This window comes from Tribolium castaneum, chromosome 6 (assembly GCF_031307605.1).
Source record: "Tribolium castaneum strain GA2 chromosome 6, icTriCast1.1, whole genome shotgun sequence".
NCBI lineage: Eukaryota > Metazoa > Arthropoda > Insecta > Coleoptera > Tenebrionidae > Tribolium > Tribolium castaneum.
The window spans coordinates 109,391-132,136 of NC_087399.1; the positions used below are offsets into that span (position 1 = coordinate 109,391).

The window sequence follows — 22,746 nt, forward strand, 5'->3', positions numbered from 1 at the left end:
TCCATTGAATTCAGCGGCTCATTTTCTGTATTATACCAACTTTTCACGAGATTTAAAATTTTCAATTTTTTTGCTAAAATTTCCTGAAATAATACACTTAACTTCAAAGAGGTGAAAAAAAAATTTTTTTTAAACTCACTCCAGTAAATTTTTATGGACTTCTACATGTCTTAACAACCCACAAAAGTTGTTAAAAGTCCACAAAAAGTCCATATGTTCGATTTTTAGAAGTTTGATTTTTCAATTTTCGTCGCAGTTTTTGTCGATTTTGGGTACCCGGAATTTTTGTCAAGCAATAGCTCCGGAACTATCAGAGATAACCCTATGAAGTGTATTATCGTTGGAAAGCTCTTTAAATTATCTATCTTTTTCAAAAAAAATTATTGTTCTCCGACTAATAGTTTTCGAGCAAATTGGAGACAAATGCAAAAATTGGTAAAATTTTAAAAAATTCATAACTAAAAAACTATTGGGAATTTGGCAATTTTCTCGATGCCAATCGATTCCCCGGATTATTTTGCATAGGAATAGATCAAAATAGTTCCACTTTTTCGAATAGTTTAGCCAAAAATGAGAAAATAAAAAAAATTAAAAAAAAGTTAACACCCCCCCCTTAAAATCGGTCAATTTTTAAAGTGTCTCTAAATCAAATAAAACCAATTCTATCTTATAGATTTTGATGTGCTCTTTCCAATCTAAAAAAGCATTTTCTCCTAGCTCTTTTAGTTTGGCCGTAATCGGCGTTTGAAAATTGAAAAATTTTTTGCGAGATATCGCCTTGAGTCCTATGCCATTTTGTAGAGTTTTTTATTCCGGTTGTCCTCCATTTTTCCGTTTCTCGATAACTCTAATAGTTTCGCCGTAATTGGCGGTTGAAAATTGAAAAAAAGTGAAAATGGAAACCTTTTTTTGCGTTTTTCTCGGAAACTGTAAGACTTAGAGCAACGAACAAAAAAACATCTGATAGCGCTTAATTTTATCTATTTTTTCGACCAAACCCGGAGCCGCTCCGGGCAACGGTTCCGGCTACAGAGGCGATCAAAGTTTTTCACTAAAAAAATTCATAAAAAAAAAACTAAAAGTCGTAGAGCAATGCGGTTTGTTCGGTTGAATTCTACGGCTCATTTTACATAATATATCAGTTTTTCACAACAATTAAAAATTTAAAAATTTTTGCCTAAATTTAGGGTAGCCATTTGTCATAGTGAAAAATTTTATTCATTAAAAAAATTCATAACTCGAAAACTAAAAGTCGTAGAGCAATGCGGTTTGTTCCATTGAATTCAGCGGCTCATTTTCTGTATTATACCAACTTTTCACAAGATTTAAAATTTTCAATTTTTTTGCTAAAATTTCCTGAGTAATAATACACTTAACTTCAAAGAGGTGAAAAAAAATTTTTTTTTAAACTCACTCCAGTAAATTTTTATGGACTTCTACATGTCTTAACAACCCACAAAAGTTGTTAAAAGTCCACAAAAAGTCCATATGTTCGATTTTTAGAAGTTTGATTTTTCAATTTTCGTCGCAGTTTTTGTCGATTTTGGGTACCCGGAATTTTTGTCAAGCAATAGCTCCGGAACTATCAGAGATAACCCTATGAAGTGTATTATCGTTGGAAAGCTCTTTAAATTATCTATCTTTTTCAAAAAAAATTATTGTTCTCCGACTAATAGTTTTCGAGCAAATTGGAGACAAATGCAAAAATTGGTAAAATTTTAAAAAATTCATAACTAAAAAACTATTGGGAATTTGGCAATTTTCTCGATGCCAATCGATTCCCCGGATCATTTTGCATAGGAATGGATCAAAATAGTTCCACTTTTTCGAATAGTTTAGCCAAAAATGAGAAAATAAAAAAAATTAAAAAAAAGTTAACACCCCCCCCTTAAAATCGGTCAATTTTTAAAGTGTCTCTAAATCAAATAAAACCGATTCTATCTTATAGATTTTGATGTGCTCTTTCCAATCTAAAAAAGCATTTTCTCCTAGCTCTTTTAGTTTGGCCGTAATCGGCGTTTGAAAATTGAAAAATTTTTTGCGAGATATCGCCTTGAGTCCTATGCCATTTTGTAGAGTTTTTTATTCCGGTTGTCCTCCATTTTTCCGTTTCTCGATAACTCTAATAGTTTCGCCGTAATTGGCGGTTGAAAATTGAAAAAAAGTGAAAATGGAAACCTTTTTTTGCGTTTTTCTCGGAAACTGTAAGACTTAGAGCAACGAACAAAAAAACATCTGATAGCGCTTAATTTTATCTATTTTTTCGACCAAACCCGGAGCCGCTACGGGCAACGGTTCCGGCTACAGAGGCGATCAAAGTTTTTCAGTAACAAAATTCATAAAAAAAAAACTAAAAGTCGTAGAGCAATGCGGTTTGTTCGGTTGAATTCTACGGCTCATTTTACATAATATATCAATTTTTCACAACAATTAAAAATTTAAAAATTTTTGCCTAAATTTAGGGTAGCCATTTGTCATAGTGAAAAATTTTATTCATTAAAAAAATTCATAACTCGAAAACTAAAAGTCGTAGAGCAATGCGGTTTGTTCCATTGAATTCAGCGGCTCATTTTCTGTATTATACCAACTTTTCACGAGATTTAAAATTTTCAATTTTTTTGCTAAAATTTCCTGAGTAATAATACACTTAACTTCAAAGAGGTGAAAAAAAAATTTTTTTTAAACTCACTCCAGTAAATTTTTATGGACTTCTACATGTCTTAACAACCCACAAAAGTTGTTAAAAGTCCACAAAAAGTCCATATGTTCGATTTTTAGAAGTTTGATTTTTCAATTTTCGTCGCAGTTTTTGTCGATTTTGGGTACCCGGAATTTTTGTCAAGCAATAGCTCCGGAACTATCAGAGATAACCCTATGAAGTGTATTATCGTTGGAAAGCTCTTTAAATTATCTATCTTTTTCAAAAAAAATTATTGTTCTCCGACTAATAGTTTTCGAGCAAATTGGAGACAAATGCAAAAATTGGTAAAATTTTAAAATATTCATAACTAAAAAACTATTGGGAATTTGGCAATTTTCTCGATGCCAATCGATTCCCCGGATCATTTTGCATAGGAATGGATCAAAATAGTTCCACTTTTTCGAATAGTTTAGCCAAAAATGAGAAAATAAAAAAAATTAAAAAAAAGTTAACACCCCCCCCTTAAAATCGGTCAATTTTTAAAGTGTCTCTAAATCAAATAAAACCGATTCTATCTTATAGATTTTGATGTGCTCTTTCCAATCTAAAAAAGCATTTTCTCCTAGCTCTTTTAGTTTGGCCGTAATCGGCGTTTGAAAATTGAAAAATTTTTTGCGAGATATCGCCTTGAGTCCTATGCCATTTTGTAGAGTTTTTTATTCCGGTTGTCCTCCATTTTTCCGTTTCTCGATAACTCTAATAGTTTCGCCGTAATTGGCGGTTGAAAATTGAAAAAAAGTGAAAATGGAAACCTTTTTTTGCGTTTTTCTCGGAAACTGTAAGACTTAGAGCAACGAACAAAAAAACATCTGATAGCGCTTAATTTTATCTATTTTTTCGACCAAACCCGGAGCCGCTCCGGGCAACGGTTCCGGCTACAGAGGCGATCAAAGTTTTTCACTAAAAAAATTCATAAAAAAAAAACTAAAAGTCGTAGAGCAATGCGGTTTGTTCGGTTGAATTCTACGGCTCATTTTACATAATATATCAATTTTTCACAACAATTAAAAATTTAACAATTTTTGCCTAAATTTAGGGTAGCCATTTGTCATAGTGAAAAATTTTATTCATTAAAAAAATTCATAACTCGAAAACTAAAAGTCGTAGAGCAATGCGGTTTGTTCCATTGAATTCAGCGGCTCATTTTCTGTATTATACCAACTTTTCACGAGATTTAAAATTTTCAATTTTTTTGCTAAAATTTCCTGAGTAATACACTTAACTTCAAAGAGGTAAAAAAAAATTTTTTTTTAAACTCACTCCAGTAAATTTTTATGGACTTCTACATGTCTTAACAACCCACAAAAGTTGTTAAAAGTCCACAAAAAGTCCATATGTTCGATTTTTAGAAGTTTGATTTTTCAATTTTCGTCGCAGTTTTTGTCGATTTTGGGTACCCGGAATTTTTGTCAAGCAATAGCTCCGGAACTATCAGAGATAACCCTATGAAGTGTATTATTGTTGGAAAGCTCTTTAAATTATCTATCTTTTTCAAAAAAAATTATTGTTCTCCGACTAATAGTTTTCGAGCAAATTGGAGACAAATGCAAAAATTGGTAAAATTTTAAAAAATTCATAACTAAAAAACTATTGGGAATTTGGCAATTTTCTCGATGCCAATCGATTCCCCGGATCATTTTGCATAGGAATGGATCAAAATAGTTCCACTTTTTCGAATAGTTTAGCCAAAAATGAGAAAATAAAAAAAATTAAAAAAAAGTTGACACCCCCCCCTTAAAATCGGTCAATTTTTAAAGTGTCTCTAAATCAAATAAAACCGATTCTATCTTATAGATTTTGATGTGCTCTTTCCAATCTAAAAAAGCATTTTCTCCTAGCTCTTTTAGTTTGGCCGTAATCGGCGTTTGAAAATTGAAAAATTTTTTGCGAGATATCGCCTTGAGTCCTATGCCATTTTGTAGAGTTTTTTATTCCGGTTGTCCTCCATTTTTCCGTTTCTCGATAACTCTAATAGTTTCGCCGTAATTGGCGGTTGAAAATTGAAAAAAAGTGAAAATGGAAACTATTTTTGCGTTTTTCTCGGAAACTGTAAGACTTAGAGCAACGAACAAAAAAACATCTGATAGCGCTTAATTTTATCTATTTTTTCGACCAAACCCGGAGCCGCTCCGGGCAACGGTTCCGGCTACAGAGGCGATCAAAGTTTTTCACTAAAAAAATTCATAAAAAAAAAACTAAAAGTCGTAGAGCAATGCGGTTTGTTCGGTTGAATTCTACGGCTCATTTTACATAATATATCAATTTTTCACAACAATTAAAAATTTAAAAATTTTTGCCTAAATTTAGGGTAGCCATTTGTCATAGTGAAAAATTTTATTCATTAAAAAAATTCATAACTCGAAAACTAAAAGTCGTAGAGCAATGCGGTTTGTTCCATTGAATTCAGCGGCTCATTTTCTGTATTATACCAACTTTTCACGAGATTTAAAATTTTCAATTTTTTTGCTAAAATTTCCTGAGTAATAATACACTTAACTTCAAAGAGGTGAAAAAAAATTTTTTTTTAAACTCACTCCAGTAAATTTTTATGGACTTCTACATGTCTTAACAACCCACAAAAGTTGTTAAAAGTCCACAAAAAGTCCATATGTTCGATTTTTAGAAGTTTGATTTTTCAATTTTCGTCGCAGTTTTTGTCGATTTTGGGTACCCGGAATTTTTGTCAAGCAATAGCTCCGGAACTATCAGAGATAACCCTATGAAGTGTATTATCGTTGGAAAGCTCTTTAAATTATCTATCTTTTTCAAAAAAAATTATTGTTCTCCGACTAATAGTTTTCCAGCAAATTGGAGACAAATGCAAAAATTGGTAAAATTTTAAAAAATTCATAACTAAAAAACTATTGGGAATTTGGCAATTTTCTCGATGCCAATCGATTCCCCGGATCATTTTGCATAGGAATGGATCAAAATAGTTCCACTTTTTCGAATAGTTTAGCCAAAAATGAGAAAATAAAAAAAATTAAAAAAAAGTTAACACCCCCCCCCTTAAAATCGGTCAATTTTTAAAGTGTCTCTAAATCAAATAAAACCGATTCTATCTTATAGATTTTGATGTGCTCTTTCCAATCTAAAAAAGCATTTTCTCCTAGCTCTTTTACTTTGGCCGTAATCGGCGTTTGAAAATTGAAAATTTTTTTGCGAGATATCGCCTTGAGTCCTATGCCATTTTGTAGAGTTTTTTATTCCGGTTGTCCTCCATTTTTCCGTTTCTCGATAACTCTAATAGTTTCGCCGTAATTGGCGGTTGAAAATTGAAAAAAAGTGAAAATGGAAACCTTTTTTTGCGTTTTTCTCGGAAACTGTAAGACTTAGAGCAACGAACAAAAAAACATCTGATAGCGCTTAATTTTATCTATTTTTTCGACCAAACCCGGAGCCGCTCCGGGCAACGGTTCCGGCTACAGAGGCGATCAAAGTTTTTCACTAAAAAAATTCATAAAAAAAAAACTAAAAGTCGTAGAGCAATGCGGTTTGTTCGGTTGAATTCTACGGCTCATTTTACATAATATATCAATTTTTCACAACAATTAAAAATTTAAAAATTTTTGCCTAAATTTAGGGTAGCCATTTGTCATAGTGAAAAATTTTATTCATTAAAAAAATTCATAACTCGAAAACTAAAAGTCGTAGAGCAATGCGGTTTGTTCCATTGAATTCAGCGGCTCATTTTCTGTATTATACCAACTTTTCACGAGATTTAAAATTTTCAATTTTTTTGCTAAAATTTCCTGAGTAATAATACACTTAACTTCAAAGAGGTGAAAAAAAATTTTTTTTTAAACTCACTCCAGTAAATTTTTATGGACTTCTACATGTCTTAACAACCCACAAAAGTTGTTAAAAGTCCACAAAAAGTCCATATGTTCGATTTTTAGAAGTTTGATTTTTCAATTTTCGTCGCAGTTTTTGTCGATTTTGGGTACCCGGAATTTTTGTCAAGCAATAGCTCCGGAACTATCAGAGATAACCCTATGAAGTGTATTATCGTTGGAAAGCTCTTTAAATTATCTATCTTTTTCAAAAAAAATTATTGTTCTCCGACTAATAGTTTTCCAGCAAATTGGAGACAAATGCAAAAATTGGTAAAATTTTAAAAAATTCATAACTAAAAAACTATTGGGAATTTGGCAATTTTCTCGATGCCAATCGATTCCCCGGATCATTTTGCATAGGAATGGATCAAAATAGTTCCACTTTTTCGAATAGTTTAGCCAAAAATGAGAAAATAAAAAAAATTAAAAAAAAGTTAACACCCCCCCCCTTAAAATCGGTCAATTTTTAAAGTGTCTCTAAATCAAATAAAACCGATTCTATCTTATAGATTTTGATGTGCTCTTTCCAATCTAAAAAAGCATTTTCTCCTAGCTCTTTTACTTTGGCCGTAATCGGCGTTTGAAAATTGAAAATTTTTTTGCGAGATATCGCCTTGAGTCCTATGCCATTTTGTAGAGTTTTTTATTCCGGTTGTCCTCCATTTTTCCGTTTCTCGATAACTCTAATAGTTTCGCCGTAATTGGCGGTTGAAAATTGAAAAAAAGTGAAAATGGAAACCTTTTTTTGCGTTTTTCTCGGAAACTGTAAGACTTAGAGCAACGAACAAAAAAACATCTGATAGCGCTTAATTTTATCTATTTTTTCGACCAAACCCGGAGCCGCTCCGGGCAACGGTTCCGGCTACAGAGGCGATCAAAGTTTTTCACTAAAAAAATTCATAAAAAAAAAACTAAAAGTCGTAGAGCAATGCGGTTTGTTCGGTTGAATTCTACGGCTCATTTTACATAATATATCAATTTTTCACAACAATTAAAAATTTAAAAATTTTTGCCTAAATTTAGGGTATCCATTTGTCATAGTGAAAAATTTTATTCATTAAAAAAATTCATAACTCGAAAACTAAAAGTCGTAGAGCAATGCGGTTTGTTCCATTGAATTCAGCGGCTCATTTTCTGTATTATACCAACTTTTCACGAGATTTAAAATTTTCAATTTTTTTGCTAAAATTTCCTGAGTAATAATACACTTAACTTCAAAGAGGTGAAAAAAAAATTTTTTTTAAACTCACTCCAGTAAATTTTTATGGACTTCTACATGTCTTAACAACCCACAAAAGTTGTTAAAAGTCCACAAAAAGTCCATATGTTCGATTTTTAGAAGTTTGATTTTTCAATTTTCGTCGCAGTTTTTGTCGATTTTGGGTACCCGGAATTTTTGTCAAGCAATAGCTCCGGAACTATCAGAGATAACCCTATGAAGTGTATTATCGTTGGAAAGCTCTTTAAATTATCTATCTTTTTCAAAAAAAAATATTGTTCTCCGACTAATAGTTTTCGAGCAAATTGGAGACAAATGCAAAAATTGGTAAAATTTTAAAAAATTCATAACTAAAAAACTATTGGGAATTTGGCAATTTTCTCGATGCCAATCGATTCCCCGGATCATTTTGCATAGGAATGGATCAAAATAGTTCCACTTTTTCGAATAGTTTAGCCAAAAATGAGAAAATAAAAAAAATTAAAAAAAAGTTAACACCCCCCCCTTAAAATCGGTCAATTTTTAAAGTGTCTCTAAATCAAATAAAATCGATTCTATCTTATAGATTTTGATGTGCTCTTTCCAATCTAAAAAAGCATTTTCTCCTAGCTCTTTTAGTTTGGCCGTAATCGGCGTTTGAAAATTGAAAAATTTTTTGCGAGATATCGCCTTGAGTCCTATGCCATTTTGTAGAGTTTTTTATTCCGGTTGTCCTCCATTTTTCCGTTTCTCGATAACTCTAATAGTTTCGCCGTAATTGGCGGTTGAAAATTGAAAAAAAGTGAAAATGGAAACCTTTTTTTGCGTTTTTCTCGGAAACTGTAAGACTTAGAGCAACGAACAAAAAAACATCTGATAGCGCTTAATTTTATCTATTTTTTCGACCAAACCCGGAGCCGCTCCGGGCAACGGTTCCGGCTACAGAGGCGATCAAAGTTTTTCACTAAAAAAATTCATAAAAAAAAAACTAAAAGTCGTAGAGCAATGCGGTTTGTTCGGTTGAATTCTACGGCTCATTTTACATAATATATCAATTTTTCACAACAATTAAAAATTTAAAAATTTTTGCCTAAATTTAGGGTAGCCATTTGTCATAGTGAAAAATTTTATTCATTAAAAAAATTCATAACTCGAAAACTAAAAGTCGTAGAGCAATGCGGTTTGTTCCATTGAATTCAGCGGCTCATTTTCTGTATTATACCAACTTTTCACGAGATTTAAAATTTTCAATTTTTTTGCTAAAATTTCCTGAGAATAATACACTTAACTTCAAAGAGGTGAAAAAAAATTTTTTTTTAAACTCACTCCAGTAAATTTTTATGGACTTCTACATGTCTTAACAACCCACAAAAGTTGTTAAAAGTCCACAAAAAGTCCATATGTTCGATTTTTAGAAGTTTGATTTTTCAATTTTCGTCGCAGTTTTTGTCGATTTTGGGTACCCGGAATTTTTGTCAAGCAATAGCTCCGGAACTATCAGAGATAACCCTATGAAGTGTATTATCGTTGGAAAGCTCTTTAAATTATCTATCTTTTTCAAAAAAAATTATTGTTCTCCGACTAATAGTTTTCGAGCAAATTGGAGACAAATGCAAAAATTGGTAAAATTTTAAAAAATTCATAACTAAAAAACTATTGGGAATTTGGCAATTTTCTCGATGCCAATCGATTCCCCGGATCATTTTGCATAGGAATGGATCAAAATAGTTCCACTTTTTCGAATAGTTTAGCCAAAAATGAGAAAATAAAAAAAATTAAAAAAAAAGTTAACACCCCCCCCTTAAAATCGGTCAATTTTTAAAGTGTCTCTAAATCAAATAAAACCGATTCTATCTTATAGATTTTGATGTGCTCTTTCCAATCTAAAAAAGCATTTTCTCCTAGCTCTTTTAGTTTGGCCGTAATCGGCGTTTGAAAATTGAAAATTTTTTTGCGAGATATCGCCTTGAGTCCTATGCCATTTTGTAGAGTTTTTTATTCCGGTTGTCCTCCATTTTTCCGTTTCTCGATAACTCTAATAGTTTCGCCGTAATTGGCGGTTGAAAATTGAAAAAAAGTGAAAATGGAAACCTTTTTTTGCGTTTTTCTCGGAAACTGTAAGACTTAGAGCAACGAGCAAAAAACCATCTGATAGCGCTTAATTTTCTCTATTTTTTCGATTAAACCCGGAGCCGCTCCGGGCAACGGTTCCGGCTACAGAGGCGATCAAAGTTTTTCACTAAAAAAATTCATAAAAAAAAAACTAAAAGTCGTAGAGCATTGCGGTTTGTTCGATTGAATTCTACGGCTCATTTTACATATTATATCAATTTTTCACAAGAATCAAAAATTTAAAATTTTTTGCCTAAATTTAGGGTAGCCATTTGTCATAGTAGAAAATTTTATCCAACAAAAAAATTCATAACTCAAAAACTAAAAGTCGTAGAGCAATGCGGTTTGTTCCATTGAATTCAGCGGCTCATTTTCTGTATTATACGAACTTTTCATGAGATTTAAAAAAATTGTTTTTTTTGCTAAAATTTCTTGAGTTAAAAAACACTTACCTTCAAAGAGGTGAAAAAAAAAATTTTTTTTAACTCACTCCAGTAAATTTTTATGGACTTCTACATGTCATAACAACCCACAAAAGTTGTTAAAAGTCCACAAAAAGTTCATATGTTCGATTTTTTGATGTTTGATTTTTTCAATTTTCGTCGCAGTTTTTGTCGGTTTTGGGTACTCGGAACATTTCTCGAGCAATAGCTCCGGAACTATTAGAGATAACCCCATGAAGTGTATTATCGTTGGAAAGCTCTTTAAATTATCTATTTTTTTCAAAAAAGATTATTGTTCTCCGACTAATAGTTTTCGAGCAAACTGCTGCTAAATGCAAAAATTGGTAAAATTTTAAAAAATTCATAACTAAAAAACTATTGGGAATTTGGCAATTTTCTTGATGCCAATCGATTCCCCGGATCATTTTGCATAGGTATGGATTAAAACAGTTCCAATTTTTAGAATAGTTTAGCCGTAAATAATAAAATAAAAAAAATTAAAAAAAAGTTAACACCCCCCCCTTAGAAATCGGTCAATTTTTAAAGTGTCTCAAAATCAAATAAAACCGATTCTATCTTATAGATTTTGATGTGCTCTTTCCGCTCTAAAAAAGCGTTTTCTCCTAGCTCTTTTAGTTTGGCCGTAATCGGCGTTTGAAAATTGAAAATTTTTTTGCGAGATATCGCCTTGAGTCCTATGCCATTTTGTAGAGTTTTTTATTCCGGTTGTCCTCCATTTTTCCGTTTCTCGATAACTCTAATAGTTTCGCCGTAATTGGCGGTTGAAAATTGAAAAAAAGTGAAAATGGAAACCTTTTTTTGCGTTTTTCTCGGAAACTGTAAGACTTAGAGCAACGAGCAAAAAACCATCTGATAGCGCTTAATTTTCTCTATTTTTTCGATTAAACCCGGAGCCGCTCCGGGCAACGGTTCCGGCTACAGAGGCGATCAAAGTTTTTCACTAAAAAAATTCATAAAAAAAAAACTAAAAGTCGTAGAGCATTGCGGTTTGTTCGATTGAATTCTACGGCTCATTTTACATATTATATCAATTTTTCACAAGAATCAAAAATTTAAAATTTTTTGCCTAAATTTAGGGTAGCCATTTGTCATAGTAGAAAATTTTATCCAACAAAAAAATTCATAACTCAAAAACTAAAAGTCGTAGAGCAATGCGGTTTGTTCCATTGAATTCAGCGGCTCATTTTCTGTATTATACGAACTTTTCATGAGATTTAAAAAAATTGTTTTTTTTGCTAAAATTTCTTGAGTTAAAAAACACTTACCTTCAAAGAGGTGAAAAAAAAAAATTTTTTTATTAGAGATAACCCCATGAAGTGTATTTTTTGTATTTGTATTTTGCTTTTGTGCTTGGTACACAAAAGACAACCTCCACATCTTCCCCCCTAAAGACATATTCTAACATCTGTCTTGGGTACTCTACTCTGCATGTCAAGTCACATGCCACTTCAATTTTTGGAGTTCCTAATTCTTTTACTTTGTCCTCCAGCTTCACGAGAGCATCATATGTTCTCAGAAGTGAACCATTTTCCATCTCCATCTCTTCAGCAGTTATTACAAACATATAGCTATCTTCTGGAGTATCGCTCACTGCGTTGGGGCCCAGCGCAACGGTTTGCTTAATGGTTACTACCATGACATTTATAGGGTTCTCCCCTTTTAGCACATTTTGTCTGTACCGTGGGCACCGCTGACAAAGTAATCGCAGCAGTGCCCCCTTCTCTTTTTGCTCCCTCGATGTGATAATCACCGGAGCAACCCGAAACATTTGTTGGAAATTTTTCGATTTTTGGATGCCAATCGATCCTTCGCATCATTTTGTATAGATGAGCATAAAAGTAGTTTCACTTTTTCGAATAGTTTTTCTGTAATTGAGAAAAACAAATTAAAAACTTGTTAACACCCTTTTAGAAAATAACCAATTTTGAATGTTTCAAAACTTATCTTGTCTGATAGATTTTGAGGCGCACTTTAGAATGTTTTTTTTTTGCGTGACATCGCATTGAAACCTAAGCCATTTTCTACTTTTATTTTCTGGTTCTTTTTTGATTCTTTCGATTTTCACTAACTCTACGACTTTCGCCGTAATCAGCGGTTAAGAATTATAAAAAAAAATAAGAATGGCATTTTTTTTTCTAAGACATGTAAGGCCTTAGAACAAAAAAAGCAATACAAGAATCGACTATAAAGATCCAACCTAACCGGTCAGGTCAGGTCAGGTTGAGAAAAAAGAAATCAGTTGGACAGGTTAACTACTACCGACACAATTCTTGATAGAATATGGTGCCATAGAATAACTAAGGTGCTTTCCGTGCTTACCTACACCGTATGCACTGGTCATGGGATTTCAAATTTTGATTTTTTTGTGGAGAGTATATGAAATGTAGATTTGTCGAAAACGTAACGTAAAGAACAATTATTTCATATTTAAAAGCTAAAACGGCTTCAAAACTATTAAAAACCTATTTTGCCCAAGAAACGACCATTTTCGAATGCTTATTAGTTTCTTTCATTTTGTGTCCATGTCACATTTGACATATTACAGCGCCATCATGTGTCTAGTTTTTGTAAACAGCCACGTCACTCGAGTTGAGTTGTTTGTCGTGTATTTTCTCACGAAATTACTTAAAATATGAACATTTTTCGTTTAACTGGAGATTTGGCCCATCTCCTAGCCATAATAATTCTTTTGTTAAAAATCTGGAAGACAAGGTCGTGTGCAGGTGATTATTTGTAGCGCCGGCGTTTTCCACTTTGGAGGCTCCAACTTGGAGTTTAATTGATGATTTCAGGTATTTCCGGCAAGAGCCAAATCCTTTTCGCTATAGTATATACCACTAGATACTTGGATTTGGTAACAACTTATGTCTCAGCTTACAACACTCTAATGAAGATTTTCTTCCTTGGTTCATCGTTTGCAACTGTTTACTTGATTTATGTCAAGTTTAAGGCCACTTATGATCACAACCATGACACTTTTCGAATCGAGTTTCTCATTTTGCCAGCTGTCATTTTGGCTCTTTTGATAAATCACGCATTTACGCCTCTTGAAGTAATAATAGCTAAGCAATTGTTAACAATTTGAAACGTGTTCGCTTGTTTGTTTTAGATTCTCTGGACTTTTAGTATTTATTTAGAATCGGTGGCTATTTTGCCCCAACTGTTTATGGTCAGTAAGACTGGTGAAGCTGAAAGTATTACTTCTCACTACTTGTTTGCATTGGGCTCCTATAGGGGGCTGTACATTCTGAATTGGATCTATCGTTATGCAATGGAGAGCCATTACGATTTAATTGCTATAGTTGCAGGAATTGTGCAGACGGTTCTTTATTGTGACTTTTTCTATCTCTATATTACTAAAGGTGAGTTTTTACATTTTAATACAAAAGTGTATTTGGTTTTTCTTTCAGTTCTCAAAGGCAAAAAGTTACAATTGCCAGCTTAAAGGTTTTTTTTTGTACAAACGAGATGTTGTATTATTTTTCCCTGAAATAAATATTGTTTTAAGTGAGTTTTTCATGTTGGTTTTACTTTTTCTGCATGATGATGGAATTAAACCAGAAATTTTGTCATTCTGTGATTTGTTTATAAATTGCTTGAATGGAATTGTATTTGTATGAAAAAAGCCATGTTGTAACCTCTTTTTATCAGAACCTTGTAAATAGTTAGTAGACAACCAAATTTTACAATAGTTATTCCCATTGTAATTGATTTTTGCTGCCGACTTTAAATGTAATTTTATGTAATAAATTTTATTCGATTTTTGTATTAATTATTATTTGCATAAGCATCAACATAGATTTGCCGAAGAATGAGCACAGTCATTGCCGTTTCGAACTCGAGTTCGAGACGGCAATGGCACCAGCAGTAGTTGCTGCTATTTCCTTCTTGAATTTCTTGATCCAAATAATATGCAACCAGCTATCCATGTTATTTGAGGTTATGTTATTTCAAAAAAAGTCAATATTTTTCTCTTATATGTTGCTATAAAAAATGCAAGCAAGTAAGTGTTAATCTTCCTCTTTAATACACACATTTATTTAACCGCACACATTTCAGTAATGTTTGATTTCAATGCCTGTATGTACGAACGTCCTCCTCTAGTGGAGGAGACTCTCCCCAATCAAATTGAAATGTGCCGTCAAAGACTCATCTTATACAAAACGTTACAAAGTAATGATTCCATTTTCATAAATGCACTCAAAAGAGTATTAAACGTGAAAAAGTGCTCACTGGGGCATTTATTACAAGTCAGGGATTCCCCCGAAATTATTGATGCTCGCAAATGTGATTATATTTCACACTGGATTTTACGTGTAGCTTATAGTCGGACAGACCACGACAGTAGAGCTTTTTTCGTAAGAAATGAGCTTCGCTGGTTCAAAATACGCTTTAATAACATGTCGAGTCATGCTCGTGCATTATTTATCAACAAATATCAACTAACAGTAGCCATCGAACAGGAAAAAAAACATTTTCGACTAACCGGATCTTGGTATAAGATCTACTTTACTGAAGTCGTGGAGTTGGTAAAATTACGCATGTACCCCATGAATGATGGTTACATTTTTATTCCGGAACATAAAGTCGTTTTTTGGTTCCTCCAACGGTTGGAGAAAGACTTGTGGAATTCATTCCACCATTTGAGGAAAATTCATCCTGTTTGTATTGACGAACGTTTGAAAACAATCATCTCCCTATTAAATCTAGTAAGACCAAATGAATATAATTTCAATTTTGGAAAACTCGAACTCGAACAATTGCGGGAAAAATGGAAAAATTTTCCTCTATGTATGAAAATACAGTATGAAAATTTGCAAAAGAACCACCACTTGAAACATTTCTCACGCTTCCAGTTGGGTTTGTTTCTAAAAGGCATTGGTTTGTCGCTTACAAATGCTCTCGAATTGTGGAAAAGCGAATTTATCAAAATTATGTCTGAGGAACAATTTATAAAAGAACACGTTTATTATTTCAAACACTTGTATGGAGTGGTTGGGGCAAAAATCAACTATAGGCCCTACAATTGTGAAAAAATACAAAGTCAAGGAGTGGGACATGGACAAATTCATGGATGTCCCTTTAAACATTCGGACAATCACATGTTAGCTGCGCGACTTGCAAAGGACAGCGTTTCCAATGACGAGATTGAATTTATTTTGGCTTTGAAAAAAGAAAAAGACTACAACAAAGCTTGTACTAGATACCTTGAATGTGTTCATAGTTGTCAAATAGGGGAAGACACTGTAATAAATCATCCAAATGATTATTTTGAAAAGGCTTGCCAAGCAGATGTTGTGGACATTGAAGATTTGTTTGCGTCAGAAAATTATTAAGTTTTGTTAAATTGTCTTAAGAAATAAATTTGAGTTTTGTTTATTGAATAAGTAGATAATAATAAGGTAAAAGTTGCACATTTCCGTTGTTGGTTGTGTGTTTGCTGGCGATGTGTTGCTGCAACTCGTTCTCCACTCCGGTTTTAAAGTCACAATGGGAGCACTGATGTCGACACTCCTTTTGCGTATCAGGTTCACTTTTCCTATGTTGCGCCAAATCGGATTTTTGCGTCGTCCTGTAGGTGGTGCATTTTTCAATATTTTGACACGGGGCATGTTTAGTCTTGACATGTCTTTTCAACGAATTTTCCATCGTTGTTTTAAACGGACAGTGTTCGCAGCCAAACCAACGCTCCTCGTCTTCATGTTTCAAAGCCATGTGTTCATTTAACGACGTTTTGTCCACTGTTACAAATGGACACTTTTTGCATTTGTGCCATTGGACCACCTCTACCCGTTGTTGCAAGGGTTTTTTCTTCAGTTTGTTGGGTTGCTTAACACTAGTACAGTGTTTGGTTTTAATGTGACGTTGTAAAATAATATTTAATTTTGTTTGAAACAGACATTGATTACACTTAAGCCATCTGATTTGGCGAGGTTTTGGGGGGCGCTTAAATAGCTTTTCGGATTCAGTAGAAAGTTTAATACACGGCCCACATTTTGTATGACGGAGACTATGTAGTGATGAGTATGTTTGAAATGCACAACTCTTACATACGTAATTTTTTAGCACGTAAGGACACTGGGGCGACCTTTTCTTTGATTTGTTGCTGTGAGTTTCACGAACATGCTTGTTGAGAAGGACGAGAAGTGATGTTTTAAATTTACACAGGTTACAAGTGTATTTATGTAAAATTGCACTTTCACAATTAAATTTTTTTAAAATTTCGCCATTTCTCATCATTTTTATTTTACTTGAAATGATCACAACATAACCTTATTAGATAAATTAAAATGACAGCCGCGCCAACATGGATATGTTCCAAAACTAGACATTTGCCAAAATTTTTTTTAAACCATTATAATAATAAATAATAGATTTGTACAGAAATTTTCACAAAAACTCAGCATAAAAATAAAGTAAAACGACAAAAAGTAATCAGACAACACAATTACCACAGATTAAGACATCCTCTAATCTGTGCTATTACATAGTGTTTATTGAGGAGTACGTTCCTAAAAATTTTGATTTGGCACCTAAAATTCTCTTAAAACGAATTAAAAACAAAAAAAAAAACACTTAAACCAACAACACTTGGGAAATCTGTGTGGACTTTAAGATTAGCAAAAAAAACAAATTACAATTCTCCCATTAGACTGCCTTCATGTGACAAATTACCTAACCTCAAAATTTATAAGAGATAAGTATAAAACTGACGCAAATTTTTTGTTTCTGCTCATTCGCGTTATGTAAATATATACTTTGGTCAAGGTTTTGCATAGTGAAAATGTTGGCAAAAACTGGCCTTTTAGTTGTTTCAAATCCTACACAAATCGGTAAAATTTTGCCTTCGATTCAAAAACGTGTAAAAAACACACTCTACATACAATTATTATCGGCTCTGAGTGAACCGTTTGGTAATTTTTACACAAACGTGTTTACTTCGTGGCCAAAGTATAGTAAGACACTTTATGGGATTTATTCACAGGTAATAACTGCCTCAAAAACTAAGGTGAGTTAAAAATTGCGTTTTTAGGCTGCAACGCATTGCGAAAACCTCGATGTTCGTGTCCTTTTGTCTGGTTTGAAATACCAAACTGTGAGCCAAATCCAAACCAAATCCAACATAGATTTAATAATTTTCGATAGAATTCACAGTAAAACCGATATTGATAATTTCATTAAAACAAAGGTTGCTAACATTGCCTCTGAATATAATGTTGTGACATTGGATTCAGCAGGCGATAGGATCGAAGATTTCATTTGTGACGATGATGAGAGCATTTACAATCACACTGTTCTAGGGGGCACTTTTGATAGACTCCACACGGCCCACAAATTGCTTTTAACTGAAGCAGCATTGAGGAGCAGACGTAAAGTAACTGTGGGTGTCACTGAAGAATCCATGTTGCCAGGTTGGTAGCGCTCCATTTATTAAAAAAAAATCCCTGTTACTTTTTTTAGGTAAGATTTTATGGGAACTCATTGAAAATCTTGATGTGCGAATCCAAAATGTCGAGAATTTTTTAAATGACATTTGCGCCGAATTGGATTATAACGTCGTGCCAATTTCGGATCCGTTTGGTCCTTCAATCACAGATCCAACGATGGAAATGATCGTAGTGAGCGAAGAAACTGTAAAAGGCAGTCAAAAAATCAATGAAAGTAATATATTACTTATTTGAATAATTTCGCAAAACTTTGATTTTTATGTAGTACGTTTAGAAAAACAATTGAATCCACTTGACGTTCACTCCGTCAAATTAATCGACGAGCCGTATCCGAACTTGAACGAAGAAAGAAAGATAAGTTCGAGTACGGGCCGTATACGACTTTTGGGGACACTTTTACGACCAGTAGCAAAAAAAAATATCCCTAACAAACCCTACGTTATTGGTTTAACCGGCGGTGTTGCCAGTGGCAAATCTGGTGTTGCCAACTGGTTGATACAACACGAAGCTGAAATAATCAACTGTGATTTAATCGGACACGAAGTCTACAAATCTGGTAGGCCGTGTCATACAAAAATCGTCGATTGTTTCGGTGATTCGGTCTTAACGCCAGAAGGCGAAGTCGACCGAAAGGTTCTCGGATCGATCGTTTTCTCCGATTCGGTAAATCCCCCTAGAATCGAAAAAAAAACCGCAATTTTTGACAATTTTTTTTCAGAGTGCTTTGAAAAAATTGAACGGATTAGTGTGGCCAGCAATCGCAGATGAGGTTCAAAAAATGATCACAAATAGCAAAAATCCGGTTGTGGTTGTTGAAGCTGCTGTGCTTTTAACGGCCGGTTGGCAAAGTTTTTGTCACGAGGTTTGGAGTACGTTAGTGCCCCGTAGTGAGGCTATTAAACGGCTCATGGCAAGAAATAAGTTGACAGAAGAACAGGCCATTGCACGAATTAACAGTCAACCGAGTAATAAAGCATACGTTCAAGAGGCACATGTTGTGTTGTGTCCTTTATGGGACGTGGAATTTACAGGGATGCAGGTCAAGAAGGCATGGGATTTGCTGCAGGATAGATTGTTGTGATTGATTATTTTATTTTAAATTTATGTAAAAACCAAGTGATGGAAATATTTTAATAAATAATAATGTTTGGAGTAATTTGATTTAAATTTAGTGCGCTCAAATAAACAAGTCTACATCAAGATTATTCCTTCTTTTCTGTTGTTTCTAAATGACACCGTGACTATATAATAATTTTCAATATTAAAAAATACATTACATAATTATTTGCTATTGTTTTTCGTGTGTGGAATGCTTCAAAATGAACGGCTTTCGCATTTTTGGTGACTTGTGCCATCTTTTTGCCTTAATTACAACAATATACAAGTAGAGTATAAATGTTAGTTATTTCTGGACTAGGACATTTGGCGTCTTAAAAAAAATACAAAAATACAGCTACAAATGTAGCTGTTTACCCAAAAGTCAACAACCGATGAAGGCCTAAAACCCTTTAAAAAGAATTAACTTTTATGCATTCCAAAAAGTACCAAATACATATATTATGATGTAGACCAACAAAAATTGGGCATTCGAAAAAACCATTAAAATCTTCCAAAATAATGCAAAATTATCTCAACAGCACTCTAAAAAACTGATAAAACACCTTAAATTTAGATACTCTAAAACGGCTATTTTTTTTAGACCAACAAGCCATTTAGCGCATGCAAAAAAAGAAAAACCCACCAAATCAAAGAGGAATGGTACCAGCTCTGGTACCAGGATGGCTACTTAAAAAACAAGGCAGAATCCTAATTTTTTTTTATGTTTTTGGGGATTTTAAATGTCAAGTTGCCAAGTTGGTGTGTCTGTCACTTGTCAACAAGTCTTCCACCTCCACAGAGGAATACATCAATTTTCATTTCATTGCACAATAAATCAACATAAATTCGTAAATTCCGATATTTTTCATTTAGTAGTATTAAAAAGTTAGTATCGGAAGACTTAACCAGCCATGTCGTGTCCGTGGGCCAAAATCGCAAACGTTGAACCTGTCAACTTACAAGACATCATGTCTGAAGAAGTGGCACGTGAATTACAAGCAAAAGAAGACAAGAAATATGCCGAAATGTTTGGTCCTCCATCGAAACAAGACAACGCAATCTCCTCTGAGGTGCTTAACTCACTTGAAGACGACACTTGTGAATCAGATGCTGCAATAGCTCGAATGCTCCAAATGCAGTTTGACAAGGAATACGACGAAAATTTGAAACGCACAGAGGAGAAGTATAACGGAGCTTCGAAAGTTTCAATTTCATTTGAAAATTATCGTCGGATGCCCCACAATTTCGACTTTGAAAGTGACTCTGAGGAAGAAGAAATCGTCGATATTCGTGACCGACGCGACTGGGACCGTTTTGACACACTCCAAAGACAGTTTGATTCAATCCCCCCTTGTGGGTACAAAATGCAAAACGGCAGCATGGTCACCAAACACGATGTTACAATGAACGGCCGAAAAAACGCCTGTAAATTACTGTCTTTCCCACCTGATTTCCAGACCGGAGACGGGGAGAATTTTGACTTGAAACTTTCCAATAAAGTGTTCAACAGTTTGAAACGTCATTCACAAAACGAAGAATCTCGCAGACACAAAGTCCGCGATAAAAAAGAAGATCGCGCAACGCAAGAATTCGGTCTCGACGAGTTCACACGTCTCCTCATCTACAAAATAATCCAACAGGAAATACTCGATAACGTGAACGGTGTTGTTAGCATTGGCAAAGAAGCGGTAATTCTTCATGCTGATGCCAATGCCAATTATACAGAACGCCCTCTTCCACCAGAATGTGCGATTAAAGTCTTCAAAACAACTCTGTCTGAGTTTAAACAACGAGATAAATACATCAAAGACGATCACAGATTTAAAGGTCGCATGGGGAATCAGACAGCGAGGAAAACCGTTCACTTGTGGGCGGAGAAGGAAATGCACAATTTGAAACGATTGAAAAATGCGAATATTCCATGTCCCGAAGTAGTAGTCTTGAAAAAGCACGTCCTTGTTATGTCGTTTATTGGAGAGAATAATAAACCGGCGCCTAAATTAAAAGACGCGATAATGGACGAAGCCGATTATATTATAGCCTATGACCAAGTTGTTGAGGCAATGAAAACGCTTTTTACTGAAGCAGAGTTGATTCATGCTGACTTGTCTGAATATAATATTTTGTGGCATCAAAGACAGTGCTATTTTATTGATGTCAGTCAGGCGGTCTTGCCCTCCCATGAAAATGCGTTTTATTTTCTTATGAGGGATTGCAACAACGTTATAAATGTAAGTTTATTTGAATTACTATCGGTAGGTGAATTACAATAAATTCCCATTTTTTAGTTTTTCACAAAGAAAAAAGTGCCCAAGGTTACAAGCTCAGAAGAACTGTTCAAATCCATAACAGGTTATAACTATAATGAGAAAAAAGATTTACTTCAGTTACAAGAAACGTTCAAAATGAAACCTCATCTCGTTGACAAACCAGGAATTGAGCCTATTTTTGATTTTGATAAAGGATGGGAAAAATCGAAACAAAATTTGGAAACTGTAAAATTAGTTGAAGCACCGTTAGCTTAGCTTAATAATTAATTTATTAAAAACTTGTTAATTTTATGTTAAATAGACGATTTAAAAAAATATTTTTGGCCAAAAAAAATATTGATTTATTATGTTTGTTATTCAATCAAAAAATAAACAGTAAAATCTCGTAGTACTTGAAAACTTATTGCACCTTGAAGCACATTTCATACGTTGGCGGTTTTTCCGGTATCTTTAACATGTCTAAATTATCACTTTGGAACCACTTTATCTCCTCTTCAGTCAAATCTTCCAACTTGGAGTAAAAATCTTGATTTGGTTTAGTCTGATGAGGTGCGCCACCAAACACATTTTGTTCCTGCTGTTGCATTCCAAAATTGCCAAAAATACTTTGAGTATGTTGAAACGCCGCCGGTTTATTACTCGTTGTATCCCCAAACTGTTGTGCCGTAAATTGATTTACACTCCCAAAATGACTAGTTGAGGGGGGCTGTTGTGCTGCGACAAAAGGGGGAGGCTGTTGTTGGAAAATATTTTGTTGGGGCTGCGTCGTATTTTGCGGAAATGGTGCCCCAAACATTGAGTTACTCGCTTGTGTTGAGGCTTGTGCGAAAATCGATTTATTTTGAATGTTTTGTTGTTCTCCAAAAATTGGATTAGGGACCTTATTAGCAGCAAACACACTCTGTGTTTGAACCCCGCCGAAAATTCCACTTGGTTGAGTTGTGTTACCAAAAGCGGGTTTTTGCTGCATCTGGGAGCCTCCAAAAATCGAATTTTGCGTTTGATTTGATGGTGGAGTATTGTAGATATTTTTTAGTATGTTAATAACATCAAGTGAGGGGTTTTGCAAGGCTTTGATTTTCGTTATTGCCTGTTGTAACATCATTTGCAAATTTTGTTTGAATTGTTCAATAGTGCCGTTTTTGGCTGATTCGTAAAATAAATATCTGATTTCTTCCATACTGTGATCTTCAAAACCGGGAAACTGGGGCTTGTCACGAAATGGGGAATATGACGATAAGAGCCATTGGCCACCCTTTTCTGCACAAGTCATATCATTCACTACTGCTTTCACCAAAGTGTTTGTATCAACAGCAGTTGACGCATTCTGGGGTGCTGGTTTGTTTGCGTAATTTTGGACTAAAACCGACTGAGAACCGGCGTAACTGTGATCTAGGGTCGATTTTCCCACATTCATAACTAATAAATTTTAACTTTGGTACTTTACATACCTGCACTGATTTGATGTTCAAATTTACAATTTTCACCAAATCTGCAAGTACCTTGCAAAAAATACTTGCAAACAACCATCGCAAAAAGAGGAAAAAATTGTTAGATCTGAAAAATTGTTGAGGTTACTTACTATACAACTAATAACAGTGACACCAACGCAAACTGCC

The 22,746-nt window shown here is 33.9% G+C and overlaps 5 protein-coding genes and 1 long non-coding RNA gene across 6 annotated transcripts; 4 read left to right on the forward strand and 2 right to left on the reverse strand.

Annotated features, from left to right (window-relative positions):
* The first annotated feature begins 12,854 nt into the window (after nucleotides 1-12,854).
* On the forward strand, nucleotides 12,855-14,075 carry KdelR (KDEL receptor). Its single transcript, XM_970105.4, has 4 exons — nucleotides 12,855-13,034; nucleotides 13,104-13,363; nucleotides 13,421-13,673; nucleotides 13,722-14,075. Exons 1-4 carry the CDS (start codon nucleotides 12,944-12,946, stop codon nucleotides 13,754-13,756), a joined length of 639 nt encoding a protein of 212 aa, XP_975198.1. The 5' UTR covers nucleotides 12,855-12,943; the 3' UTR covers nucleotides 13,757-14,075.
* An 86-nt stretch (nucleotides 14,076-14,161) lies between these two features.
* On the forward strand, nucleotides 14,162-15,698 carry LOC103314154 (uncharacterized). The gene is made up of 2 exons (XM_008199291.3): nucleotides 14,162-14,314; nucleotides 14,371-15,698. Exons 1-2 carry the CDS (start codon nucleotides 14,305-14,307, stop codon nucleotides 15,645-15,647), a joined length of 1,287 nt encoding a protein of 428 aa, XP_008197513.1. The 5' UTR covers nucleotides 14,162-14,304; the 3' UTR covers nucleotides 15,648-15,698.
* Nucleotides 15,672-19,579, reverse strand: LOC135266532 (uncharacterized). The gene is made up of 3 exons (XR_010334627.1): nucleotides 19,501-19,579; nucleotides 19,312-19,408; nucleotides 15,672-19,265 (listed from the first exon to the last, which is right to left on the reverse strand). It is a non-coding gene; the product is annotated as an uncharacterized LOC135266532 (long non-coding RNA).
* Nucleotides 16,697-18,915, forward strand: LOC664060 (bifunctional coenzyme A synthase). The gene is made up of 5 exons (XM_970079.4): nucleotides 16,697-17,296; nucleotides 17,345-17,723; nucleotides 17,773-17,973; nucleotides 18,025-18,422; nucleotides 18,478-18,915. Exons 1-5 carry the CDS (start codon nucleotides 17,096-17,098, stop codon nucleotides 18,838-18,840), a joined length of 1,542 nt encoding a protein of 513 aa, XP_975172.1. The 5' UTR covers nucleotides 16,697-17,095; the 3' UTR covers nucleotides 18,841-18,915.
* A 39-nt stretch (nucleotides 19,580-19,618) lies between the features above and the next one.
* LOC664050 (uncharacterized protein) lies at nucleotides 19,619-21,515 on the forward strand. Its single transcript, XM_970069.4, has 2 exons — nucleotides 19,619-21,088; nucleotides 21,146-21,515. Exons 1-2 carry the CDS (start codon nucleotides 19,769-19,771, stop codon nucleotides 21,380-21,382), a joined length of 1,557 nt encoding a protein of 518 aa, XP_975162.1. The 5' UTR covers nucleotides 19,619-19,768; the 3' UTR covers nucleotides 21,383-21,515.
* Nucleotides 21,379-22,717, reverse strand: LOC664038 (nucleoporin NUP42). Its single transcript, XM_970059.4, has 2 exons — nucleotides 22,579-22,717; nucleotides 21,379-22,519 (listed from the first exon to the last, which is right to left on the reverse strand). The coding sequence occupies exons 1-2, from the start codon at nucleotides 22,655-22,657 to the stop codon at nucleotides 21,528-21,530; spliced, it is 1,071 nt and encodes a 356-aa protein (XP_975152.2). The 5' UTR covers nucleotides 22,658-22,717; the 3' UTR covers nucleotides 21,379-21,527.
* Between the last annotated feature and the right edge of the window lie 29 nt (nucleotides 22,718-22,746).

What these genes read in the sequence shown, in the direction of transcription:
- LOC664060 (XM_970079.4), top strand. Translation starts at nt 17,096, where the DNA reads ATGTTGGCAAAAACTGGCCTTTTAGTTGTTTCAAATCCTACACAAATC. An exon ending in CAGTCAAAAAATCAATGAAA is followed by an intron (nt 17,974 to 18,024) that starts GTAATATATTAC and finishes ATTTTTATGTAG; the next exon opens with TACGTTTAGAAAAACAATTG. An exon ending in CGATCGTTTTCTCCGATTCG is followed by an intron (nt 18,423 to 18,477) that starts GTAAATCCCCCT and finishes ATTTTTTTTCAG; the next exon opens with AGTGCTTTGAAAAAATTGAA.
- KdelR (XM_970105.4), top strand. Translation starts at nt 12,944, where the DNA reads ATGAACATTTTTCGTTTAACTGGAGATTTGGCCCATCTCCTAGCCATA. An exon ending in GAAGACAAGGTCGTGTGCAG is followed by an intron (nt 13,035 to 13,103) that starts GTGATTATTTGT and finishes TGATGATTTCAG; the next exon opens with GTATTTCCGGCAAGAGCCAA. An exon ending in CTATCTCTATATTACTAAAG is followed by an intron (nt 13,674 to 13,721) that starts GTGAGTTTTTAC and finishes TTTTTCTTTCAG; the next exon opens with TTCTCAAAGGCAAAAAGTTA.
- LOC664038 (XM_970059.4), bottom strand. Translation starts at nt 22,657, where the DNA reads ATGGTTGTTTGCAAGTATTTTTTGCAAGGTACTTGCAGATTTGGTGAA. An exon ending in TGAACATCAAATCAGTGCAG is followed by an intron (nt 22,520 to 22,578) that starts GTATGTAAAGTA and finishes AATCGACCCTAG; the next exon opens with ATCACAGTTACGCCGGTTCT.
- LOC664050 (XM_970069.4), top strand. Translation starts at nt 19,769, where the DNA reads ATGTCGTGTCCGTGGGCCAAAATCGCAAACGTTGAACCTGTCAACTTA. An exon ending in ATTGCAACAACGTTATAAAT is followed by an intron (nt 21,089 to 21,145) that starts GTAAGTTTATTT and finishes CCCATTTTTTAG; the next exon opens with TTTTTCACAAAGAAAAAAGT.